The 24,570-nt window shown below is 46.1% G+C and overlaps 1 protein-coding gene across 6 annotated transcripts in view; it reads left to right on the plus strand.

Moving 5' to 3' along the window:
- UBR4 (ubiquitin protein ligase E3 component n-recognin 4) overlaps positions 1 to 24,570 on the plus strand; it is a 2,945,062-nt gene that overhangs the window by 1,172,260 nt on the left and 1,748,232 nt on the right. For all 6 annotated transcript variants that reach the window (XM_069611069.1, XM_069611071.1, XM_069611072.1 and 3 more), the window contains exons 39-40: positions 2,832 to 3,002; positions 24,321 to 24,503. In XM_069611069.1, the coding sequence (XP_069467170.1) occupies positions 2,832 to 3,002; positions 24,321 to 24,503 (354 nt within the window). The remainder of the gene's footprint in view (positions 1 to 2,831; positions 3,003 to 24,320; positions 24,504 to 24,570) is intronic.

Here is a 24,570-nt window from a genome sequence, read left to right on the forward strand (position 1 = left end):
GATCAGTGGGACGATCTAGAGGTTGTTTCGCTAACACTAGTACAAGACCTTTGCTGGTGGACAAAGGAGAATCTGTTGAAGGGAAAACCCTTCCACGATCCGGTGGTGCAAGCAATGGTTACAACAGACGCATCACTCTCCGGGTGGGGGGACACATCACCTTAAAATCTCACAGCACATGGTCTGTGGACTCACATCATGGCACAGAAACGCATCAACCTGCTGTAACTTTTGGCAGCATTCAAACCGCTTCAAGGATTCGAAGCGCAGCTGACAAATCAATCGGTACAGATCCTAACCGACAGCACCACTGCAATGTTCTACATCAACATGCAGTGGGCACACGCTCCAAATTTGTCCAAACTAGCACAGAAAATATGGAAATGGGCACTCCGACGTGGGATTTTCCTATCTTCCCAACATGTTCCAGGAGAATTCAACACCCTGGCAGACTCGGCAAGCAGAGATCCCCTACTAGAGGAACACAAGTGGCAACAAAAGTAGACCACATCTTGTCACAGTGGGTTTACCCCACGCTAGACTTGTTTGCTACAAGTTAAAACAAGCAATGCCCAGAATCCGCATCCAGGTTTGCCCAGCCAGGCTCCCAGGGGAACGCCCTTATGCGTTTTCCCCAACTCTAATGAGCAGGGTGGTGAACAAGATTAACAGAGAACAAATTACGCTCATCCTAGTTGCTCCCATGTGGGTAAGACAACCATGGTATCCACATCTGCGCAAACTGGCGATGTGCAATCCCATCAAACTCCTGTGCCAGACCAGTCTGCTGACCCAACAAGGGGGAATAACCGTACACCCTCAACCTCACTCAATGAACCTGGCAGCATGGCTCCTCAGGTCATAGTATTGTCATCTAAATCTTCCACAGAGGTGTATCGATATCCTCAAGGAGGCAAGTAAACCAAACACCAGACACTGTTATTTCGACAAGTGGAGGAGATTTGTTATTTGATGCCAGTCTAAACAAAGAGAACCCTGTAGAATGTACTCCATCCCTTATTCGAAACTATATGCTCCACTTGTTAGAATCTGGGTTAGTATTCAACTCTCTAAAGGTCCACCTGGCAGCTTTATCAGCTTACACCACCTCTCAGAGTAAGGTATCATGGTGGAAAGTTCCCGTCATTAAAGCATTCATGGAGGGAGTAAAGAGCCTCCACCCTCCAATTTCAAACCCACCGCCAGGCTGGGATCTCAATGTAGTACTCGCAAAGCACATGAGAGCTCGCTTTGAGCCTATGCATAAGTCAAGTCTAAAACACCTGGCATATACAACTGCCTTCTTAGTGGCTATTACTTCCATAAGAAGAGTTGGCGAAGTTCAAGCATTGTCAGTGCAGGACCCTTTCTTTGTCATACACAAGGATACATTGGTTTTACGAACACACCCTAGGTCTTCATCTAAGTTCATTTCCAAATTTCACGTGGACCAATCCATTGAGCTGCCGGGTTTCTTCAAGAACCCTACAAGCTCAGCTGAGAAAAAAACTCCATATACTAGATGTAAGAAGGGCTGTCTTTACTATGTAAACAAGGCCAGACTGCTCAGAAAAACAGACCAACTGTTTGTCTCCGTAGCACCAGGCAGAGAACGAGACAGCATTTCCAAGAATGCAATCTCCAGATGGATAGGCAGATGCATACAGCTCTGTTACTCATTATCAAGTAAGACACTGCCTTTCACGCCGAGAGCTCACTCCACAAGGGGTACAGTAGCAACCTTGGCTTTTGTCGCAAATGTACCTCTGGACACCATTTGCAAAACAGCTACATGGAGCTCAGTACACGCTTTTGCTCGGCACTACTGCATTGGCACTCATTCCAAAGCAGATACACGGGTGGGACAAGCGGTTCTAAAACATCTATTTGCCGCTGGACCTTCTCACAACCCACCACCTTCTCCTAACACTGCTTGCTAATCTATGCATAGCATGTGATCTATGCAGATTCCACAGGCCTCAGAAGGGATACATTACTCACCGTTATCGTATTTATGATGCTTGGATCTGCTTAGATTCACATGTGGCCACCCTTCTTCCCCTTGGTAAGAAGGTGCATAGATGTTCATAAGAGCTGCATCTGATCTTAGCTGCTTTAATACACCTGTACTCGCGCAATACTTCATGCTACCTCATGTCAGAAACAAAACAATCTGAGGGACCTCAACGCCTGAAGCACCATGGGCACAGTGGACATCACACTAGGGATAGTATTACTGAAACACCCTGTCGACGTCCCTTTTTGAGTTTTCGAAAACAACTGTAATATTCTGCAGCTTCCACTATTCCCGCATAGCATGTGAATATAAGCAGATACAAGCATCAGAAATACGAATACAGTGAGAAAAGTATCCCATATGTATCTGCCCAGATCTTTTTTTTATTTTTTCCTTGGTAAGTGCTTTATTTCTTTTTTTGTTTATTTATTTGATGAGTTTCTGATATTGTATCCATCTCATCTAATGGTTCAAATGTTTTGCAAAATATGTGTACAAATCTCCTTAATAGAAACTTTAACATCATTCTATTATGTTCCTAGGCCTATCTGTGTACTGCCTAATTTGATTTATTTTCTTCAGATCTTGTGGCTTGCTGAAGTGAGAAATAAAATATCTGGCAGCATAAACGTACATAACAATCGTATTTTAAAAATGGCAACACTGATGTACTATTAAGGTTATGCAATTTTTTGATTTTGTTTGTAGATCAAATAAAGTTTTGGTTTTCATTATACACTGTTTTTTTTGTTTTTGTTTGCTATGCACTGTCTTAAGTACTGATTTGGAGGTTTGTGTTTGCTCTTTTTTCCAGCCCTCCTTTTCTTTTGCTCCAATGCTTTTGGACATGCTGATCTTCCTTATGGATGCCATACAGCAGAACTTCCAGCAGGCCTCTGCTGTGGGTAGCAGTAGTCGTGCTCAGCATGCCCTCAACGAACTGCACACACTTGACAAATCTGTGGAGATGACTGAGCAGTTAATGGTAGGTCCTAGTGGTTGCGGGGTACAGATCATTTTGTGGGGAACTTTGCATTATGGGATTGTGAGTTACAGCTGATGTGTTGACTTACAGAGGTATAGTTATTGGAAAGAGTGAGTATTAAGGGTCAGTTGTTATTCAGTGCCTGTTTGTCATGTTCATTTGTGAGTAGTCCATTTCTTGTTTACAAGTGATGGCATGGACTATTTATGATGTGGAATAGATGCAAACCGGTGCTGTCACCTGCTTTTAGAAGGTACAGATGAGGGTATGGCCTGGTTGCTGGCATTCAGTTGATGAAGGTACTGCTCATCGTTTTAGCAGTTGTATGATATAGCTGGGTTCAGTGGTAAAACTAATTATATGGGCCGTTGTGGCTACATCTGATGATGTGGGATGGAACACCAAGAAAGTATATACACCACACGCGCACGCACGCTCACTCGCTCACACACTCAGCAAAGTTACTCACAGCCAGAACTTGGATTCAACTCCCCACCATAATGCCCATGCCGGATACTAATATGATAGTCATGCTAATTGATATAAACCTAGGTAGTCTGCAACCATATACCGTATTTAATCCCTTTGTATAATTTTTCAGATACAATAATTAGTCCAACACTCTTGTGCTTTGCAATGGTGATTTTATAATTCATCTGTTATCCAAGCAATTCACCCACAGCCACCATGTGTTTCCTCCACTTATTGGCCTTTCGCTGGGCTTCTGTTGACCTTGCACTGGTCATGTGAATCAATTCCTTTCAATGCTTAAAAGCACTTGAGATTAGTTCTCCATTGTCAGAAAGATTCCCGATAACACTACCTTCTAATGCTTGTTAATCTGCTTAGAATCACATATTGTGCATGTAGTCCGACATCTAGTGGTTATCGCTTAATATTGCTATTACAGTGAGTAATGCATGTCATATGTAATGCGCTTGTTCGCCACTCTTACATAACATGTTTTGACACGCGGGATACCCAAATGGGAGCCGGGCCTAATACCTTAGCAAGAGTAATTAAATAAACGGGAAAGACTGGGATCGAATGATATTGTGGTCACTATTTGCAGTAAGGAAAACCCCTCGGGGCTGCACAGGTTGTTCCCCTTTTGAACTGCTCAATGGCAGACAGCCTAGAGATGTCCTAGGCATGCTCTGGGAAACCTGGGAAGAACGAGAAGAGGCACCCATTCCCATCTCGCAAACCACCACCAGAATGCAATAACATATTAAATTGGTTTGAGATCTAGCTTGTACTTAAGTGGAAAAGGCGCAGAGTCAACAAGAATCTAAGTACGACAAGAAGGTGAGCTTAAGATCATTTCCATAGGACAGAATGTTCTGGTCCTCTTGCCCACCTCCGAAAACAAACTTGTCTCCAAGTGGCACGGTCCCTACGAGATAGTAGAATGAATGGGAACCTGTACTTAAAAGTACCCCATCCGGACATAAAGCAGTCCATTAGTATCACGTAAATCTCTTGGAAGAATGGAAAGAGAGCCCATCCGGCACCCATGCCAAAGTATTAGCCTGTCAGGTTTCAGAAGAGATAGATAACTTTAAATTAATTCCTCTGGAGCTATCTACCCAACAACAAGATCTAAAAGATGTAGTTACCTAATTTTCAGATGTGTTTTTGGAACAAAACAGGAAGAGTAAAAGGCAAATACCACAAAATTAGAACACCTAAGAGTAAAGTGGTTCATCCTTACCATTGGTGGATCTGGGCAAGCTTCCAGTCCAAATCCTGGATATAAGGAGGACTCGTACAGCTATTCTTCAAATCACCATTGGAGCCAAGGTGAACTCTATGAAGAAGAGCAGCCTGTTGACTACCCAATGACGACCCCTGCAGCAGACAAGCAACAACTCCAGTGAAGTCTTGTTTCTCTGCCTGATCTTTGACCCCTGGACAAGTAAGAACATTCTGTCTCGACCCCTGCGTGACGATTGTGCCCTTGGACCAACCAGTGGACTGACAGCCCTCTCTTGCAGCCGTTACTGTTCAGAGTGCATCTTTGGAACTTGGAGGATCTACTGCATTTTCTTCTTTCTTGTATCAATGGAAGCTGTGCAGAATCTACTTTTTCCCTTGGGGACTGCTCGCCTGTAGCTGTCTGACCATGGGGACTCCAGATGCAATCCATTTTCTTTGCATACATCTTAGCGGTGTCCTAAAGCTTTCTGCAACTCAGAAGTAGTCCTCTTTTCTTGGTTTGGGCAGTTAGCCGGAAAGGGGTCTGAGACCGATTCCTAAGCACTGTAACCGTCTAAAACAAAAATTCGAGGGGATTGGGTCCGACGACGTATTCCATATCTATGACCGGTAATGTCCGCAAAGCTGCGGACATTACCGGTCATAGATATGGAATACGTCGTCGGACCATCCCATCGAAAGAACGTTACCAGGTAAGAAAGTAACTTGTTCTTTTAATGGATTGTGTCCTCCCACGTATTCCTTATCTTTGATAAATCCATTTCCAGCTTGCTGGCCTCGGAATTTTTTTTTCAGTAGAGGGTACTGTGCGTTGACCTTTCTCGAGCCGATGTCCCTCAAAGGCCTCTGTATCGCCGCCAACGTCACCACAGGTATAAATAGTCTTGCTCAGCATCCATTGCTCAGTTCTGTTTTTCTGCGCTTCTTAAGCCTCAGAGACATAACACTCGGTTCCTCACAGAATCTAAAACGTAGAATTTCTGTGAAGAAAATCTTCAAACAATGCTGGCATCTTCGTCAGCTTCATCGATGCCCCGATCAGGTTTAAAAAATATGCCGGGATTGTGGTAAAAAGATGTCTTTGACCGATCCTCACAGGGTCTGCCTATGGTGCCTGGGCCCAGAGCACCCATGCTCCGAGTGTGAGGAATGTATGTGTATGATGGCGAAAGCCTTGAGGGAGCGTAAGGGGATGCTGGAAAAATGTAAGACTGTTAATTCTTCTACGCCTTTGAAATTGTCCTCTGGCGAGTCGAGACATTTGTCTCCTCGTCGAAGGAGAAAACATTCACATTTGAGATCTCATAGTGGTTCTCACTACTCATCTAAATAGAGACAGAGCAGGAAGAGGTGCCATAGATCGCCCTCCTCTTCATCCTTCAATTCGCCAGAAAGAGTTACCTGCCCCACGAAACACAGCTCTCTGGCGAAGTGGGAAGAATTTCACTTGAAAATGTTAAGGGTCTTCGAGAACGCGGCCTTGCCCCCCTCCGAGACGCCTAGAGGTGATACCCCGTGTGAAAAACCCGATAAAAATAAGCGCTGTGAGTTGTCGACCTCGGCAAGGTTAAAATCCTCAAGAGCGTCACAAACCCTTGAGTAGAGACAAGGCCTCTTCGACGTATAAGACGTCGACTACACCTTCGAAACCCAAGACTGCATCATCGACGCCATCATCGACTTCGTTAAAAGAAAAGTTATCGAAAAACTCATGCCCTGTCTGCGCCGCCCGCACCCCAGGCATCGAAGGGTCCTTCAAGATGGCATTGCCTCCATCAACGACATTGAGTAAAATACCAATTCCCTCAACAACATTGAGACCATCCTCTAGTATATCGACACCCTTTGCGATTATGTCGAGACCCATGACGTCTACATCGACAACTCAGACTTTCTCAAGCAGTGATGACGAGTATGGCCCCTTCATCACTTGAAATGGGTTTCACACCTCTCCCACGCTCTGATTATTTCAGAGCTTTAGCTTCTATTTATGGGGAAGGGGAAGACTGTGATTCCGAAAGACCTTTTGGTTTACAACCCACGAGACCTTCTCTACCAGAAGAGCTGATATCAGAAGAGGTCAGACTGAGAGAGCTGCAAGAGCCTTTACAAGAGGCAAGTGGCATAGATACCTCTCCAGAGGTAGATTTCAGCAAACCAGAGCCTGGTGACCATGCAGGGTTATCTTATAGATCACTTATGATTAGAAAAATGGAATTTGTGGGGTGGTCAACACCTACACCCACTTTTCACCAGGATGACTTAACAGACATCTTAAATGAGGGACCTCAGGAAGACCCTATAGTTCCTTTCCATGCAGCATTACAGAAAAAAGTGGCTGCAAACTGGGAGACTCTGGAGGTAATTCCTGCATTTAATAAAAAAAAACTATGAAATACAGAGCGTCGGTTTTAGACCCTCCATATTTATCAAAGCATCCGACTCCAGAGAGTTTAGTATCCCAGGCTGCGACTACATCAGGCACACAATCGGCATACCCCACAATACCGCAGGATCGAGAGGACAAGAAATTTGACGACGTGGCCAAAAAGGTCTTATTGGCATGCAGCATGGCTCTTAAGTCAGCTAACGCCACTTGCCCGCTGGCGAGATTCAGCCACACCCTTTGGGAGTGCGATTCAGCGGCAGCTGGCCGTCTCCCAGAAGGGGAGGAACGAGACGCATTCATGAATATCATCAAAGACGGGAAGGATGCAATGTGTGAGTCCCTCCAAATAGGTCTCGACTCTGCTGACAGCATCAGTAGAGCCATGGTGGCCTGTACCACAATCCGCAGGTTTGCGTGGTTGCAGAAATCTGGTTTTGTTCCTGATGTGCAAACCAGACTTCTCAATATGCCCTTTGATGGCACCTCACTATTGGGCAAAAAAGCTGATGACAATTTGCGTGAAAATTGCAAACCTCAAGAGCGTTGGCCAAATCCCTCAGAGCTGCAATTCGGCAAACTCAAACGCCCCAAAGGTACGTCCTGGAGGGGAAAGCTCTTTCGTTTTTACTTCGCATTCGGAAAAGGCAGAGGGCAGCCAGCTCACAGGGGCCAGAAACGATTCACCCGTAGTGGATGGGGAAAAGGCACCAAGTCTGCATCGGCAGGTGCTGCCTTGCCTTCAGCATCTGCGTCAGCTGCTCCAAAACCCCTCTGAGGTCTCGCCACACAACACCAGTAGGAGGCAGGTTAACTCAACATCTGACAGATTGGCAGGCTATGACTTCAGATGCTTGGGCATTGGAGACAATTGCCCAAGGTTACTGCCTGCCTTTCCTACACCCTCCTCTGTCATCCACCTGGTAACAACTCTTTGACGTTTCAACATCCGCTCCTTATGCAGGAGATTTTAGATCTGCTAGAGAAAGGTGCTATAGAACCAGTACCTGTAGCAGAGAGGAACAAGGGTTGGTACTCCGCATACTTCCTAATACCGAAAAAGGACGGAGGAATGAGACCCATCTTTGACTTACAGGAATTGAACACATTCTTCAGGAAGGACAAGTTCAAGATGGTAACCCTTTCTCAGATCCTTCAGGCCCGCCAGTTTCAGGATTTGTTGGTATCTCTGGACCTTCAGGATGCTTACTTTCATGTGCCTATCCATCTCACGCACAGAAAGTACCTGAGGTTCGCCATTGGCAGTTCTCACTATCAATTTCAGGTTTTGCCATTTGGGCTGACCTCCGCCCGAGGGTCTTCACCAAGCTAATGATGGTTGTGGCAGGAAGTCTAAGAAGGGGAGGGATTCATGTCTACCCCTACCTGGACGACTGGTTGATCAGAGCAGTGTCCCCGGAACAATCTCAAATTCATCTAGATCATGTTCGCCACTTCCTCCACAAGCTGGGCTTGTCCCTCAACTTAAAGAAGTCACATATGATCACATCCCTGGGAAAAGCCTTGCCACCAGAGGTGAGGTCACTGGCGTAACAGTGGCCCCCGCAGCCTCCGGTGCGTGGGGCCCCGCTAGCACATGTCCTGGGAGGGGGCCGCACTTAGAAAAAAGTGAACATTATTTTTTAAAACTTTTTTTTTTGTTTCTTTTTGAAATCACTTTGCCTTCATAAAGACATTATTTCTGTAACAGAAATAATGTCTTTATGAAGATATAATGACTACAAAAAGAAACTTTCTTTTTGAAGTCCGAGGGCTCCCCTTACCTCATGATATGGAAGACCCCAGGCTGGAGGCCTCCATGTCATGGGGTGGGGGAGCCCTATGACTTCAAAAAGAAATAGTTTATTTTTGAAGTCACTCTGCCTTCATAAAGAAATGATTTCCGTTATGGTTCGGTCCTTAAAACAGAAATAATTTCTTTATGAAGTCAGAGTGATTTCAAAAAGAAATAATCCGCCTCATTACAAGTTTGGCGGTACCCTTGCTGGTAAAACTTTTTCTGCCACCCGGGAATGGGCACTTACCGGGTCATTAAGGCCCTCGCGGACCCGGTAATTGCCCATTCGCGGGCACTGGAAAAAAATGCTCCCCATTCCCATTTGATTCCCATAGGGTTCAATGGGAATTGGGAGCTGGATGCGCCGGCACCATTCAGAATGGTGCCGGTGCATCTGACATGGTCTGCTTGCGGATGCCGGGACGCCTGCCAGGTCAGACCTGGCAGGCGTCAAGGCAACGTGAGCAGAACTTGTAGTTTGACGGTCTGGTAACAGTACCGGCAAGCTTACCAGTACCGTTGTTACCGGACCAGCAAACTTATACTGAGGCCCAATTTCTTTTTGAAGTAATAGGGCTCCCTTCAACCCAATGACGTGTGCGTGTGTGAGTGTATTCTGAAAGGGTGTACACTTAAATGTGGAAGTGGCTGCCTATGTGAGTGTATGGTGAAAGGGTACACACAAATATATGGGTGGGGGGGAGAGGGTGTGTGTGTGTGTGTGTGTGTGTGCGTGTGTGCGTGTGTGTGTGTGCGTGTGTGTGTGTGCGTGTACGTGTGTGTGTGTGCGTGTACGTGTGTGTGTGTGTACGTGTGTGTGTACGTACGTGTGTGTGTACGGGTGCACACTTAAATGCATGGGTGGCTGGGCGTGCATGCGTGTATATGGTGAATAGTGTTTGTGCTTGTGTTCAGGGGCACAACAAAACCTACATTTCGGGGGGCTGATCCTTCAAATGTTGGGAGAGTCACTAACTTCATGGGTGGTGGGGGAGGCAAACTTATTTGTGTGGGGGCATCTAACTTCTTTACGCATTTTAATGAGACTATTCTAGTGCAGCTTCAATGTTACAAGCAGTTAACTCTCTCCCTTAAGTGTGAAAGCACCCACTTATGAATTGTTGTGAGAATGAACGGTCTCCTGTTCCCTTTCTACCCTTCCAATCACTTCCCTGGCATGAAAGTACTAAAGCCACATCACAATTTCAATTTGCTAAAAAATGTGGCATTTGAATGCAGGTACTAACAGTGAAATGCTTAACGTTAGTAACTGCTGGGCCCTTGTTAAGAGCGAAACCCAGGTGACATTTAACAGCTGTGTCCTGTTCTGTTCGGCAACTGCTCTGAAGGTTAGCCAGGTTGAGTCAACATAGCCCAAAATTTCTGGGGGTGAGTGCTGCAGCCCAGTCAACTGAATATTGTTAAGCCCCTACTTGTGTTTAATGCCTTAATTAATTATTGGTAAGCGTCATTACTCCTAGCCCTATTCTTCCTTGTCCCTGTACTTGTGTATGAGGCACTATGCCTCATACACAAGTACTAGGATGAGGTAGAGGTACATGAAGGTAATGCCTGACTTAGCTACCTGTAATCTTCATTACTCCTAGTCCCACTCTTCCTCATCAAGGAGCCTCAAACGTAAGCTCTGGGACAAGGAAGAGAGACTTGAAGGTAATTCCGGGCCAAGGAGCTGACTTTGGAGGTTGGGGTAGGGCTTGGGAGGGAGAGGGGTTGTGTTGGCAGTGGGATTGTGCGGTAAATCACAATGGTTGTCCATATCCAGGCTAAGCAGGCATGATATTTGGTATTAGGGGCTAGAGAGGCATTTTGGTGCATCCAGTCTAGTTATTCTTCAGTTTGGTATGACTTTTTTTTAACTGCACATTATTGATAAAGCAGTCCTGCCAAGTGTAATTACCTGGCTAGATTGGCATTTGGGTGCTGCCAGTCTAGCCATTTCTTACTGCAGCATTGTATATTTCTTTTAGCATCTGTGATAAAATGATATGGTATGTCTATTATAACACGCCTGTACACAAGTGTTTCTTTGTGCGACAAGCAATGGAGTGAAGATAGAGGGTGGACAAGACAAATGATATTAGTAGGTCTTGTGTCATTCAAATCGTGCAAGTGCGAGAATGAGAAATGCAAGGGGAAAGGGAGGGGGCAAGTGCAAGGAAGAAGGGAGGGGAAAACAGGACTGTAATGCTCTGAGTAAGTGCGGCCAGGACAGTGCAGCTTTCGGTAATGAAGGAGAACAAGGGACTGTAGGGTTACAGTTACAGTCCCTAAGTGTGTGGTAGGCCCGAGGCAGTGCAAGGGTGACTGATCAAGAAATAGCCTGGACTCCGTGCGACTGAGGGTAGCCAAGCAACCAGTCGGTACACCAGACAGGTAGGTCAGCAGGGGAGGGACAGAGCGAAAGCAGAGAAGAGGAACTTTTTCAGCTGCTTCTGGAACATCAGGTGGCCCGCTAAGGTTTGAGAGGGGCAGGGAGGCCATTCCAGAGGGAGGCATCTGCAGATGAGCGAGATCTACCCCCCACTCTCTGCCTGAAGAAGCGTCTAGCCCTTTGAGAGTTGGAGGTAGCCGGGGGAAGAGCTCGAGAAAAAAGGTGTTTTGGAAGAGAGCATTGGATGTATTGTGGGCCCGACCCCAGAAAGACTTGTGGACAATTCAAAGGGTCTTGAACTTGATTCTTGCAACCACCGGGAGCCAGTGGAGTGATTTCAGGGCTTTAGAGATATGATCCCTGGGCTTGTGGCCAAGGATAAGTCTTGCTGTCCTGTTCTGGATTAGGTGCACAGGGCGGAGAGTAGAGGAATGCAGCTTGAGAAAGAGACTGTTGCAGTAGTCCATCCTAGAGAGAAACAAGGCTCTGGAGAAAGTGAGCTTCTGGGGGAAAGTGAAAGAGGGAAGAGTCCCTTTGAGGAGGAGTAGCTGGTAGATAGTGGGACTTCTTGGAAACGTCTGAGATGCATGGAGAGAAAGAGAGAGTGGAGTCGAAGATGACACAAAAGGTTTTTTTTGCCTCTCAGGAGGGCGAAGGAAGAGGGCCCAAGGTGGGCGGCCAGAGTGAGTGAGTGAGGGAGGGAAAGCTGGGGCAGGGGTCCCAATTAGAAGGATCTCCATCTTAATGGCACTAAAGTAGATATTGTTGGAGGTGAACCAATCCTGATTCACGGATAGACAGTCAGGAATGAGCAAAAGATGAGGAGCCTGAAGGAAAGCAGAGTGCCATCCCCATAACACTGAAAGTTAGAGGAGAAGGTAGAGATCAGGTGGGCCAAAGGGGCCAAGAAGAGGTTGAAAAACCAGGGTGAGAGCAGACCCCTGGGGAATGCCACAGGTAGAGCGAGAGGTGGCGGAGTGAAAGGGACCAAGTTGGACCAGGGAGAGGCAGTCCAAGAGGAAGGAGGTCAGCCACTCCAGGGCCTGATCCGTGATGCCCAGGTTCTCATTTAATCTATTGATCAGGATGGCGTGGTTGACTGCGTCAAAAGTAGAGGAAAGATCAAGGAGGATTAGGCCAGAAGGATTGCTGGAATCAGGGTTAGAGAGCAGATCTTTGCGGGTGATCAGGAGAGAAGTTTTGGTGCCACTGGCAGCTCTGAAGCCAGACTGATGGTCATGGAGACAACCATCAGATTCAATGTGGAGAGTAAGCAGGGAGATGGCCAGCTTTTTTCCAGGAGTTTTCCCAGGAATGGGGTGATGGAGATTGGGCAATAGTTTGCCAGACAGGTAGGATCGGCAGACGGCTTCATAAGGAGTGGGTGCACAAGGGAGCGCTTAAGGGGAGAGGGGAACGTTCCAGTGGTGAAAGAGTGATTACAAAAATTGGCCAAGGTGCACCGAGGGTGTCAATATGGTCCTTGATGGTTCTGGAGGAGCAGGGGAGCACCTGTTTGGACAACACTTTCATGAATCGGACTTGTCTAGAAACCTTGTCAGTTGTGGTCAGAGAGTAAGAGGAGAAAGGAGGAGGAGAGGTAGAGATGGCCAAAGTGGGGCCATGAGAGGGAGAGGGGAGAGGAAGAGGAAATAGTGGACAGGATGTCCTGAGTTTTAGCAGAGAAGTGAGAGGCCAGAGCCATACGGAGGGCCTGGGAGGGAACAGGAGAGGTGGAGACCGCAACAGTATTGAACAGTTCCGTGCAGATTTTAAAGAGTTTGGCCATGTTAATAGAGGCAGCAGAGACCTGGGCCTCAATGTGTGCTCTCTTCTTGATGAGTGTTATTGCTTCGACTGGCATTTGGGTGCAACCAGTCTAGGCATGTCTAAATGTGGCCTGGTATGCTTTACTGTAATGTTATAACGTGTCTACATTGTGCAGCCAGTGGGACAGGTTTTCAGTGTGGCATGGCATTTTTAGCAACATTAATAGCAACAAATTAATAGTGCTGTGCAATGTTGGGGACTTGCAAGTATTGGATTGGTGTTAACCTATAAAACAATTGCAAACACTCTGGCTTTTTAGCCAAATGTTCTCAAAGTGTGCTGAATATTAAAACACATTTATATCTTTCTCCTCGTACAGTGTGCGGCATACCCATTCAGCAGCACATCCATGCGTATTGTGCAAGCGTGATAATCTAGGCCGGCCCAGAGTGTGGCATGACCCGTGATTTGTTGCCGAGTTGGGGGGGGGGACCCCCACATTTTGTTACGCCACTGGGTGAGGTCTAAAGATATTCTTCAGATGGTGACCAGATTTCAAAATGTCCAGCGTCTACCAGCCTTTGACTTTTTGAGGTTGCTCGGCCTCATGGCATCCTGCATTTTTCTAGTGCCAGAGGCTCACCTGAGAATGAGATCTCTCCAGTGGGTTTGAAGGACCCAATGGTCACAATTCTCAGGGAAGATGTCAGATCTCCTACAAATCCTGAACAGAGTAGCCCAAGACCTCCAGTGGTGGGCTTGTCGGGAGAACATCTTGAAAGGCGAACTTTTTTGGCAACCATGGCCGGAGATAACAGTAGTCACGGACGCCTCACTAACTGGGTGGGGAGCTCATATGAACGACTTAACCATCAGCGGTCGTTGGTCTGCATCGGAGTCCAGACTACACAGCAACCTATTAAAGCTGAGCGCAATTAGGCTAGCACTGAAAGCTTTTCTGCCTTCAGTACAGGGAAAACATTTTCTGATAATGTTGGACAACACAGTGGCCATGCACTACCTCAACAAAAGAAGAGGTGTAGGATCACTGCCACTGTGCAGAGAGCCAGTGCAGCTCTGGTTCTGGGCAATACAGGAAGGAATCTCTCTATCAGCAGCTCACCTAGCCGGAGAGAAGAACATGGCGGCGGATACTCTGAGCAGGCAGACCTCAGTCCCCCACGAGTGGGAACTAGCTCAGGAAGTCCTTCAAGAAATCTTCACCCTTTGGGGAACCTCCTCAGGTGGATCTGTTCGCAACGAGTTTCAACAAGAAATGCGAACGATACTACTCAAGGGAACTTCCCCCGAGAGGAGCTCTAGGAGATGCGTTTGTGGTGGACTGGGAGTTTCCACTTCTATATGCTTTTCCTCCAGTCCCCGTTATTCCTCACGTAAAAAGGAGCCTGAGTAGAATCCAGAAATCCATGATTCTAATTGCCCTGGCTTGGGCCAGGAGGACATGGTACCCGGATCTTCAAGACATGGTCATCTGTCCTCCGATTCGCCTTCCACAAAGAGAGGATCTTCTCTCGAAAGAGGAGGGTCAGGTTCTCCCTCCGGATATCAGGACTCTCAACCTTCACGCCCGGTTTCTGAAAGGTTGAGATACTAAGATTGGGACCTCCCGGATGATGTAATGGAGGTGTTGCTTTCGGCCAGATGAACAGCAACCAAATCATTATACTGCTTTCGTTGGAACAAATTCTGCAGCTAGTGTAGAGATAAGAATATTGCCCCTTTTTCATGTAATACACCGATGGGGTTATCTTTCCTGCTATACTTGGCACATTTAGGACTCCAAGTTGGCCCAATCAAGGGTTACCTCGCCGCGCTATCAATCTTCAAACGCACGGCTGAGGAACCTTCATATTTTTAAAATGCCTTTAGTCATTCAGTTTCTGAAAGGGTTGACAAACGTCTACGCCCCCCACCCACACCACAATACTCATCTCTCCCTCTCCCCCCCCCCCCCCCCACCCATCCTCCCGAGTCCTTTTCAAGTTCCCCTGTGGGATTTAAACCTAGTTTTTAAATTTCTAATGGGCACTCCCCTTTGAGTCTCTCCAGTCCTGTCCATTAAGGTTTCTCACTCTCAAAACAGTTTTCCTAGTGGCTATAACTTCTGCCAGATGAGTGAGCAAGCTACCAGCTTTATCTTGCAAACCTCCACATACTATTTTCACAACGATAAAGTAGTTCTTCAAGTGAAGCCTAATTTCCTCGCAAAGGTTGTCTCAGAATTCCATATCATGCAAAAAATAACAATGCATTTATTTTACCCTCCTCCTCAACCAGGGGAAGAGGAAGAGAGATTGCATAGTCTGGATCCAAAGCGTGCTTTGAGTTTTTACATCTGCAGACTTGCAAGAATTAGGCATGCAGACCAGTTGTTTGTGGTGTATGCAGGACATAAACTAGGCCTAGCCATCACCAAGCAGACCATCTCTGTGGGACCTTAACTTAGTCTTGAAATGTCTAATGGGTTCTCCTTTTGAACCCCTTAATTCCTGCCCACTAAGGTTCCTCACCTTCAAAACTGTTATTCTATTGACAATAACTTCTGCACCGCGGGTTGGTGAGTTACAAGCTTTATCTTGCAAACCCCCTCACACTGTCTTTCATAAAGACGGTTGTTCTTCAGGTGAAGCCAAATTTCCTCCCAAAGGTTGTTTCATATTACGCAAAAGATAACCTTACCTTCGTTATACCCTCCTCCTCATCCGAGGAAAGAGGAAGAAAGGCTGCACAGGCTTGACCCAAAGCGTGCTTTGAGTTTCTACATGAGCAGACTTGCAAAACTTAGGAAAACTGACCAATTTTTTGTAGGATACGCAGGGCATGAGCTGGGCCTAGCCATCACTAAACAAACCATTTCAGGATGGATAAGTATAACTATCCTAGAGTGCTATAAATTGGCAGGAAAATACCCCCCTCAACACCTCATGGCTCATTCAACCATGGGTATCGCAGCTTCATCAGCTCTCCAGAGAGGAGTTCCAATTTAAGACATCTGTGTGGCTCCCACATGATCGTCCGCACATACTTTTACCAAATTCTACAGTCTAGATTACTCCCACCTCCAATATTCATTACTGCTTTGGGAGTCTATTCAAGATAAGGAATACGTGAGAGGACACAATTCATTCGAAGAACAAGTTACTTACCAACTGTAATGTTCTTTCGAGTGGATGTTCCTCCCACATATTCCTTATTGCCTCTCCCACCCTTCCCTTGTAATTGCAGCATACATTCCTTCAAGGGGACTAGCCATCTCATCCTGGACAAACATAAACCTCAAAACGGAACTGAGCAATGGAGGCTGTGCGGGACTATTTATACCTATGGTGATATTGGTGCCGATACAGAGGCCTTCGAGGGACATCGGCTCGAGGGACGTCGATGCACAGCGCCCTCTACTGAAAAAGATTCCGAGGCCAGCAAGCTGGAAATTGATTTATCAAAGATCAGGAATACGTGGGATGAACATCCAGCCGAAAGAATGTTACAGTTGGTAAGTAACTTGTTCAACTCGTCAAAGTGGCAACTGCGACTCCTGGGCCTTGCTCTACCGAACCAAGCACAGAAGATGCTTTCCCGAACGGATTTTGGAACCTCAGCCATGGTCTCTGGAGAATTCGGAGAATTTGAGAAAGATGGGTAAGTAAACATGACTATTTCTGTCCATCCTGTTACCCATAGGCTTACAGTCCTGTCCCTATAATGTTCTTTACTGACTTTGGTAGGAGTAGGGCTGTTCAAGTATCCCTTTCTAGGCCTATCCTAGGTACTGCGATTGAGTTAGTTTGCGATCTTGAACTTTACTTACTTTTTTGACTTTTTTATTATAACCACTGGTGTTGCCCAACTATCTTAAAGCAACCTTTGAAGTATATCTTTGGAACTGGTGTCTTTAGGGTGCAAGGCCCCAAAACATTTTAGTGTTGGACTCATTAAATACTTGAGGCGCTACGCTGTGATTATTCTAGGTGTCTAAACTCAATTTCTTGCATATAAGTGCTTACCTGTGTTTCAGTTGTTATTGACGTACATGCTTGCTTTTATTCTCCTACCTAATGGTGAATGTATATATCTGTTTTTTGCTAATCGTGTGACAATATTTGACTAGAGGTTTATATTTTTGTACTTACCTAACTTGAATCATTTGTGTTGCTATGTGTGTACTCAATGTTGCCCTTGACCACACTCTCAGCCCTCCTGTGACTAAGCCTTGCCGCTCTGCTACCTTACCTTGAATGGGTTTGGCTAGTCCTCTGTCTCTCCATGTTCACCGTAATATGGTGACTACAAAAATCCACTTTGACAAATGGATGGAGGTAGTTGGGTGGGGATGGGATGAATGAATGAATCAATCAATTAATGAATTAATTAATTAATGAATGGAAGGAGGAAGGAAGAGAGGGTGGAATGGAGGGAGGGATGCATGCATGCCTGCCTGGAGGGGGAGTTGCAGTGGATGCATGGAAACAATGGAGAATGGATGGCTGGAGGGGGTGGGGGTGGGTGGGTGGGTGGATGGATGGATGGATCGATCGATCGATCGATCGATCGATGGATGGCTGGCTGAATAAGGGAGTTTGGCGTATGGATGGTTGGTTTGGGGGATGGTTGAATGGAGATGGATGGATGGATGGAGGGGATTGGATGAATCAATGCAGGGGTGGGTCATGGATGGAGAGGGAGTGAGGCATGAGGGAGGGGGAGTGAGGAATGGAGGGAGGGGGATGAAAGGAAGGACGGAGTTGGCGATGGATGTAGTGCGGAAGGGAGTTGGGGACAGGTTGAAGGAATGGATGGCTGGAGGTGGTGGAGGATGGATAGACGGGTAGATGGATACATGGTTGGGTAATGGATGGAGGGGATGGTTGAATAGATGGGAGGGAGTGGGGGAATTGGATGAATGGGTGGATTTAGTGGGTGTATAGATTGCAGTGCGGGATGGAGGGAGGGAGGGGATTGGGGAGGGATGGTTGGATGGCTGAAGGGAAGGAGTGGTGATGTAGGGAGGTGTTTGTGTGGGGTCGGAGATGAGACACAGGCAATGGTTTATTTCAACAATGCTTTTATTTAAATAAAGGGGTTGGAAAAATGCCTCACTAGCCCAACTTTGAGGTGTTTCCTTGCCTCAACAAAACTAATGACAGTCCTTGTCAGAATGTCGGAAATAATGTCCGGTCAAAACCCTAACCTGACTCTCAAACTACAAGGGAAAACAAAAACATACTTGGTTGCTTACCTGCAGCCTTTCTTCAATATTTTTGCACTAAACTGCAATGTAGAAAGAATGTGTAAAATGTTCTAAAAATAATGAACAGTTTCACCAACTTAGTGTGGAGTTGTTGGGTTTGGTTATGGTTGGGGACGTAATTTCCTTCCCCTGGTGACTAGTATTACCATGCCAAGGGGACAATCCACGTCCCCTGGTCTTTCCTGTCAACATCAATAATGGACAGTTACCTGAACAATATTTCCTCTCTAGTAGACTTAACCTGCTTTTGTAGTAGTCTACTAGGTTATTTCATGCTTTTATTAAAGTACACATTTCCTCTGGGACGAGGAAGAATCTGCTTTTCTCGTACCACTCCTTATTTCTCTGTATGCTGGGTTTATTTCTCTGCCCAGTGATGCGATACTGGTGCTAAAACCGATTCCTGATCTTTTCTAAGACTTGTTAAGGATCCATCCTGTGTCTTAGTGTGTCTGAGAGTTTTCGCACCTTCGGCTAGTGCTGCACCAGCACCAGTCTCTTGCAGCGTCCCTCAAGGATCTTGTGTTGCCCCTACCTTTTATAATGTATTTACCAAGCCACTGTTTGATGATCTCGACTATCTGGGTGTTACCCATACCAATTATGCTGATGACACCCAGATACTCATCCCACTGACACACTATACCACTGACATCAAGGCATTGAACGGCATCTACTCTACCATCCAGACTTGGATGGCTAAACACAGACTTTGCTTAAAGACGACAAGACGGAACTACTCCTCCTAGACTCCCAATCCAAACTCAACAATTTGTATGAACAATTGAATTCCTTTAACATTGATGGTGGTAACATCAAGGTCTCAAAGGAAGTAAAAACCTTAGGCATATACATTGACTCGGCATTGAGCCTAGGTAGACAAATCAATGCACTAGCTTCATCTACGGCCTATACCTGTAAACTAATCACTGCGTGCAGGCCTTTCTTCACGACTCCCAATTGTATAACCCTAGCTAGAGCTTTAGTGTGGTCTAAACTCGACTATAATGCTCCCTTCATGGGAACTAGCCAACACATCTAACAAAAAGAAGCAGGTACTACAAAATAATGCCATTAGATTGGCACTTGACATCTCTAAACTACAACAAATATCTGAATATAGACGCAACCTTAACTGGCTATCAAGTCAATCAAAGAATTGACTTCAAAACTATATCCTTAACCCACAAGTGCTTAGCGAACCAAGTTCCTAGCTACTTGACTAATAACTTCACCCACAATTCATCAGATCACCCCACTAGATCTGCACAATCACACTGTCTTCAGATACCAAGATTCAAACTCCAGAAGGCGGGTGGCACCAGCTTCCCAACTCTGGTTGCCAAGAAGTGGAGCTCCCTTCCTTTAACTTTAAGACCTGCATCATCTTTTCGTATTTTTAGGAAAAAGGCAAAAACGTGGCTTGCCACACAAGTGAATTAGTTACGCGCTTCTTTCTTATGAGGGGCTGTATTTGTACCTGCTAGATCTCTTGAGCTTGTATATAACTGTATATAACCTTGTACTGTTTTTACATCTCTGTAACATATGTACATTATTGTAACATATGCAAATCATTGCAACCTTTATTGTAACCTGTCTTAATGTATACTTATGTAAGATAAGCACCCAGATACCTCAGGGCTTGGCGCGCTATACAAATTAGCAACTCCCCAGGATTTACCTTTGATCAGCACTGCAGCTTGCTTCCCTTCGCAGGTGTCTGGTGTTTTGTGTTCTGTGCTGTTATTTCACCTGTATACATTTTAAGTATTGTCAATTCCCAAACCCGCTTTGCCTACCCGGTACCTGAATTCTGATCTGTGATGTCCCTCTGGTTGTAGCTGGAGTTCGACTCGGCATGTCTCCCAGCGCTTGGCGGTCCTCCCAAGCCAAACATTGGTAAGGGTGATTAGTTCTCCTGAGTTTTCCAAAGCTTTCCAAAGCTCTCCTGCAGTAGCTCCACTGTCACAGATCAAATCAGATATTCACCAGCTTGTTGAGTTCATCTGGTCTGCCTTTCGATTGGATTGTGTCCTCCCACGTATTCCTCATCTTATGATAGATCTTCCAGCTTCAACTGCTTTTGATTTGTTTTTCGACAGGGGGCGCTCTGCGTCGATGCGGTCGACTCAATGTCCCTCGAGGGCTTTCATCCTGGAGTCGACGTAATTGTCTGTATATATGGCATGTGCATCGCCCGTTGGCTTCAGTTTCATTATTCCGCCATAGATAACGCTTTGAATAATTACGATGCACTTCAGTTTTTTCTGTGAGAAAACCTTTCTAGAGTACTATGACCTTGCCTTCACCACCTTCAACCCCGAAGACCAGATTCAAAAAGTGTTGAAATTGCAACACCAAATGTCCCCCCTGGATCCCCATCGGGTGTGTCTGTGATGCCTTGGCGTCGAACATAGGACAGCGGACTGTGAATCCGGTCAGTCGATGACCGGTAAGGCTCTGGAAGAGCGTAAAGGGAAACTAGCGGTGGGTAGGCCCCCTACTAAATCCCCTTAGATGATTCCTTCGAAGAAACGATCATCCCCCGAGTTGAGAGGTGACTTTCCTCGAAGGAAGAGTTCAATGAACTCAAGCTCCAGGAGTTGGTCCCATCTTTCCTCGTCATCTTCTAGGAAGTGTAAGAAAAGGCATCATAAATTGCCCACTTAGAGTTCATCGGATTCCGTCCCGCAGAGGAGTATAACCTGTTCAACTAAATCCTTCACTCCAGCACAATGGGAGAATTTCAGGCTGGAAATGCTGAAAATCTTCGAGAGAGGCACCAACCCCCTCAAAGGAGAAGGTAAAAATCCATGCTCCTGTCGAGCCAGCTAAGGCAGTCAAGGAAAGGCCTAAGGTTTCATCCCACGCGCTTTGACCCCAGGGCGTAAGCTGGAGACCCCTCGAGATCTCGGCACAATGAGAAATCGTCAAAGACTCCTTCGAGTCGAGGGTCAAGCCCTTTGGAGGGCTTAGTCGAGGATAAGATCAACGGAAAAGTCATCGAAGACATCAACACCTTTACCATCGACGCCGACACTGGTGGGTGGGCATGGGGGGTGGATGGAATGAGTGGGGTATGGGGATGGAGGGAGGAAGTGGGGAGATTGAATGGAGTAGGAGTGGATGCATGGATGCATGAAGGGGGATGTAGTGGGAGGTTGGGATGGTTGGATGGATTGATCTATGTATGTATGTATGGAGGGAGTAGGGTAGATGGATGGATGGAGGGAGTGGGGTATGGATGGATGGATGGGTGGATGGATGGATGGATGGATGGATTGAGTGGGGAGGGTGGATGGATGGAGATTGTGGTTGGATGGGTGGGGGATGGATGGAATGGCTGTGGGTGTGTAGATGGGAGTGTGGGATGGAAGGAGGGATTGAGTGGATGGATAAATTAAGGTAAAGAGGAAGGGGTGTGAGAGGGAGAAAAGGAGCGTGGGAGTAGGGGAAGAATGGACTGGATGGCGGGAGTGGGGGGTTGGAGAGGCGGGAGTGGGGGTTGGAGAGGAGGAGGTTGGGGTTGGAGAGGAGTGGGGCGCATATGGATGGATGGATGGATGGATGGATGGATGGATGGATGGACAGAGTAGTTTCTGACCTGATATCAATAACAGTTACTTTCCAAGTTAGAAGCGTACAATAATTGGAGACAAATTATCAAGTACATCAGTGAAGACCAAACAAGAGACACAAATTTAAGAATGAGGTGTGCCTGACACTGAAATCGGTTCCAAGGAGTTTATTGAAAATGTGATGGTTCTCCCTAGGGACCACAAGTCTCAAACTACTTGGAAAGGCCAACCAAAATTATTTTTCTGCATCAGAGATCGATGGTATTCTGATGATTTACTGCCATTCTATATATCCCCGGGTACAGCTTAAGAGAGGGAGTTGGCTGTAGCACTACTTTCTCCATTGGGATCAATTGGAGAGCACCTGCATCATCTTATGGTCCACAGTCTGTGATTTTTGCATACCTATGTCAGAGGGGACACAATTCAGCAAAACAAGTTGCATCAGTCACTTTGACTTTAGCCCTAGCAAAGTTTAAATTCTGAGATGCACTAATGATCCACACAAATGCTAAAGTAACCAGAACAAGGATTGAAACATGACCCAATTAAGGAATAGGGTGCTACTCATAACTGTGTGGGATAAACCACACTGAGTGTGGGGACTGCACCCACACAATCTCTTCAGTGACTTACTCGCTTACACGTGTTCCACCCTTTATAGGAACACCTTACTGTGGCAGGTCAGAAGGACATGGCCGCTAAGAGGACATTGCAAAGCTGTGTTTATTAAAGAATAAAAATAAGGCCCAACGTTCCCTATTGCTATGGGTGCTCCCTACCTAACAAACTAAGAGGCCTCGCCAGTTGTCTGTGAATGTCCCAAAGAATCTGTCCACAGTCCAAACTAACCCTAACTGACACTACCACTATTCTAACAACTAAAAACAGGAGAATGTCACCCTTCTCCTGGGCTTTGATTCTTGCAAACAACTTCTTCCTGGCTCTTCTTAATAGGTGATTCTTAAATAGTTTGTGCAATTCTGTCAGGATTTTATTATACATCTGTTTCTTCTTTAACTTGGGTCTCTTTGACCTTGACTTGTATCTTGTTCCGTATGAATGGTTTCAGTTTGCCTGTTGTACCCCTTCTTTCTTTAATCAAGGAGTATTTTTGTTCCCTTTTTTTCCAGGCTAGTGATAACCAACCTTTAAATGTCTTTCTTCAGATTCTCTTCTGCTTAATACATAATATTCTTTCTCCTTACAGACTGTCTTTGGAAGAGAATGTCACTCTGCCTTTCTGCCCAGGCGTTTCTCCTGTGGTTTTATTTTCTCTCAAGTTTTATGGCTTTCAGGTTTCTCTCATTTCCATCATTCAATTCCCTTGCTTTCTATGTTATACTGTTAACTTGACAGGGACGAGTATCGGCAGTCGCATAACAATCCCTTGGCTGCCTACCGGGTCTCCCGTTTCTCCTGGTTTTCTCTGGATTAACGTTACAAGGGCCTCTCTTCGCTCAGGGTTTGTTCTGTTCTTCAATTGCACGGCTTCTCTTACTACTTTCGGGATCCCGTACTTCCTATTCTCCTTCTTGGCGGACATCCAGCTCTTTCAGGTATCAGGATGCAGTACAGATTTAACCGCGTAGTGGTTTCGGTGGTGTTGTGGGGACCGTTAGTCAACCACGATATCTCTGTGTTCACGCCACCACTATAAGCATCCGGCTCCCTCCCGCGCAGTTTTGTAACTCACAGGCTTCCTCTGTCTGTCTCCTCCCCTCTTTGGCACTACGTCATCTGTGGGGCTTCACATGCTGATGTTTGTGTGTCTCTCTCTCTCTCTCCGCTTGTTGCAGTGTCTCTCCCTTCTCCATCTTCCTCGTCTCAGCTAAATGGAGCATTTCTTGTTGACATTAACATATGGTCATTCTCTCTTCATAGAAGTCTTGGTCCGGTATTCACATGGAGGTTATTTCGGGATAACTTTTAGGGAGTTCCTCACAGGAACAGGTGTCCTTGTCCCTACAGGGGGAGTCTCTCCTGGTGAGGTCCCACTTCCCTTGACCCCTAAGGAGAGTGTTGTGAAGCAGGTTCACCTTCCCAGCCTCACAGGGATGGGGCGGTGGAGGGCTCCCCAATGCGGAGAAGGGACAAATTCCTGTGGTTCGTCACATTACATGCAAGTAATTGCATGTATGGTGAAAGTAACTGAACTTGTCACTCAAGACAACCAGATGAGAAATGTCCAGCAAGTGCTTCTTCTGTGGACATGCTTATAATTTTCTCTTGATACTACTCTATACCATTATATCAGGAGCTTACAAATGAACTGCTGCATTGGGATGTGTCTTGGAGTAGACTGGTGATAATTGACATGTTAATTCTTTGTTTTTTCTGTCATCTTTGGTGATTTTATTGATTTCTCGCATACTGATATGAAGTACCTGCTTTTCATCTAAGGTTCCAACTTTAGGCTCTCAGGAAGGCGCCTTTGAGAATGTCCGAATGAATTACAGTGGGGATCAGGGCCAAACCATCCGGCAACTGATCAGCGCCCATGTGCTACGTCGTGTGGCAATGTGTGTACTGTCTTCTCCCCATGGGCGACGGCAGCACCTTGCAGTCAGTCACGAGAAGGGCAAGGTAATGTGTGATGACCATCTGGACTGATGGCTTACATGCTCAGTTCAAATTTTCTTGGGGAAGAGAG

The sequence above is a fragment of the Ambystoma mexicanum genome, chromosome 8, assembly GCF_040938575.1.
Source record: "Ambystoma mexicanum isolate Mex_15411 chromosome 8, UKY_AmexF1_1, whole genome shotgun sequence".
Lineage (NCBI taxonomy): Eukaryota > Metazoa > Chordata > Amphibia > Caudata > Ambystomatidae > Ambystoma > Ambystoma mexicanum.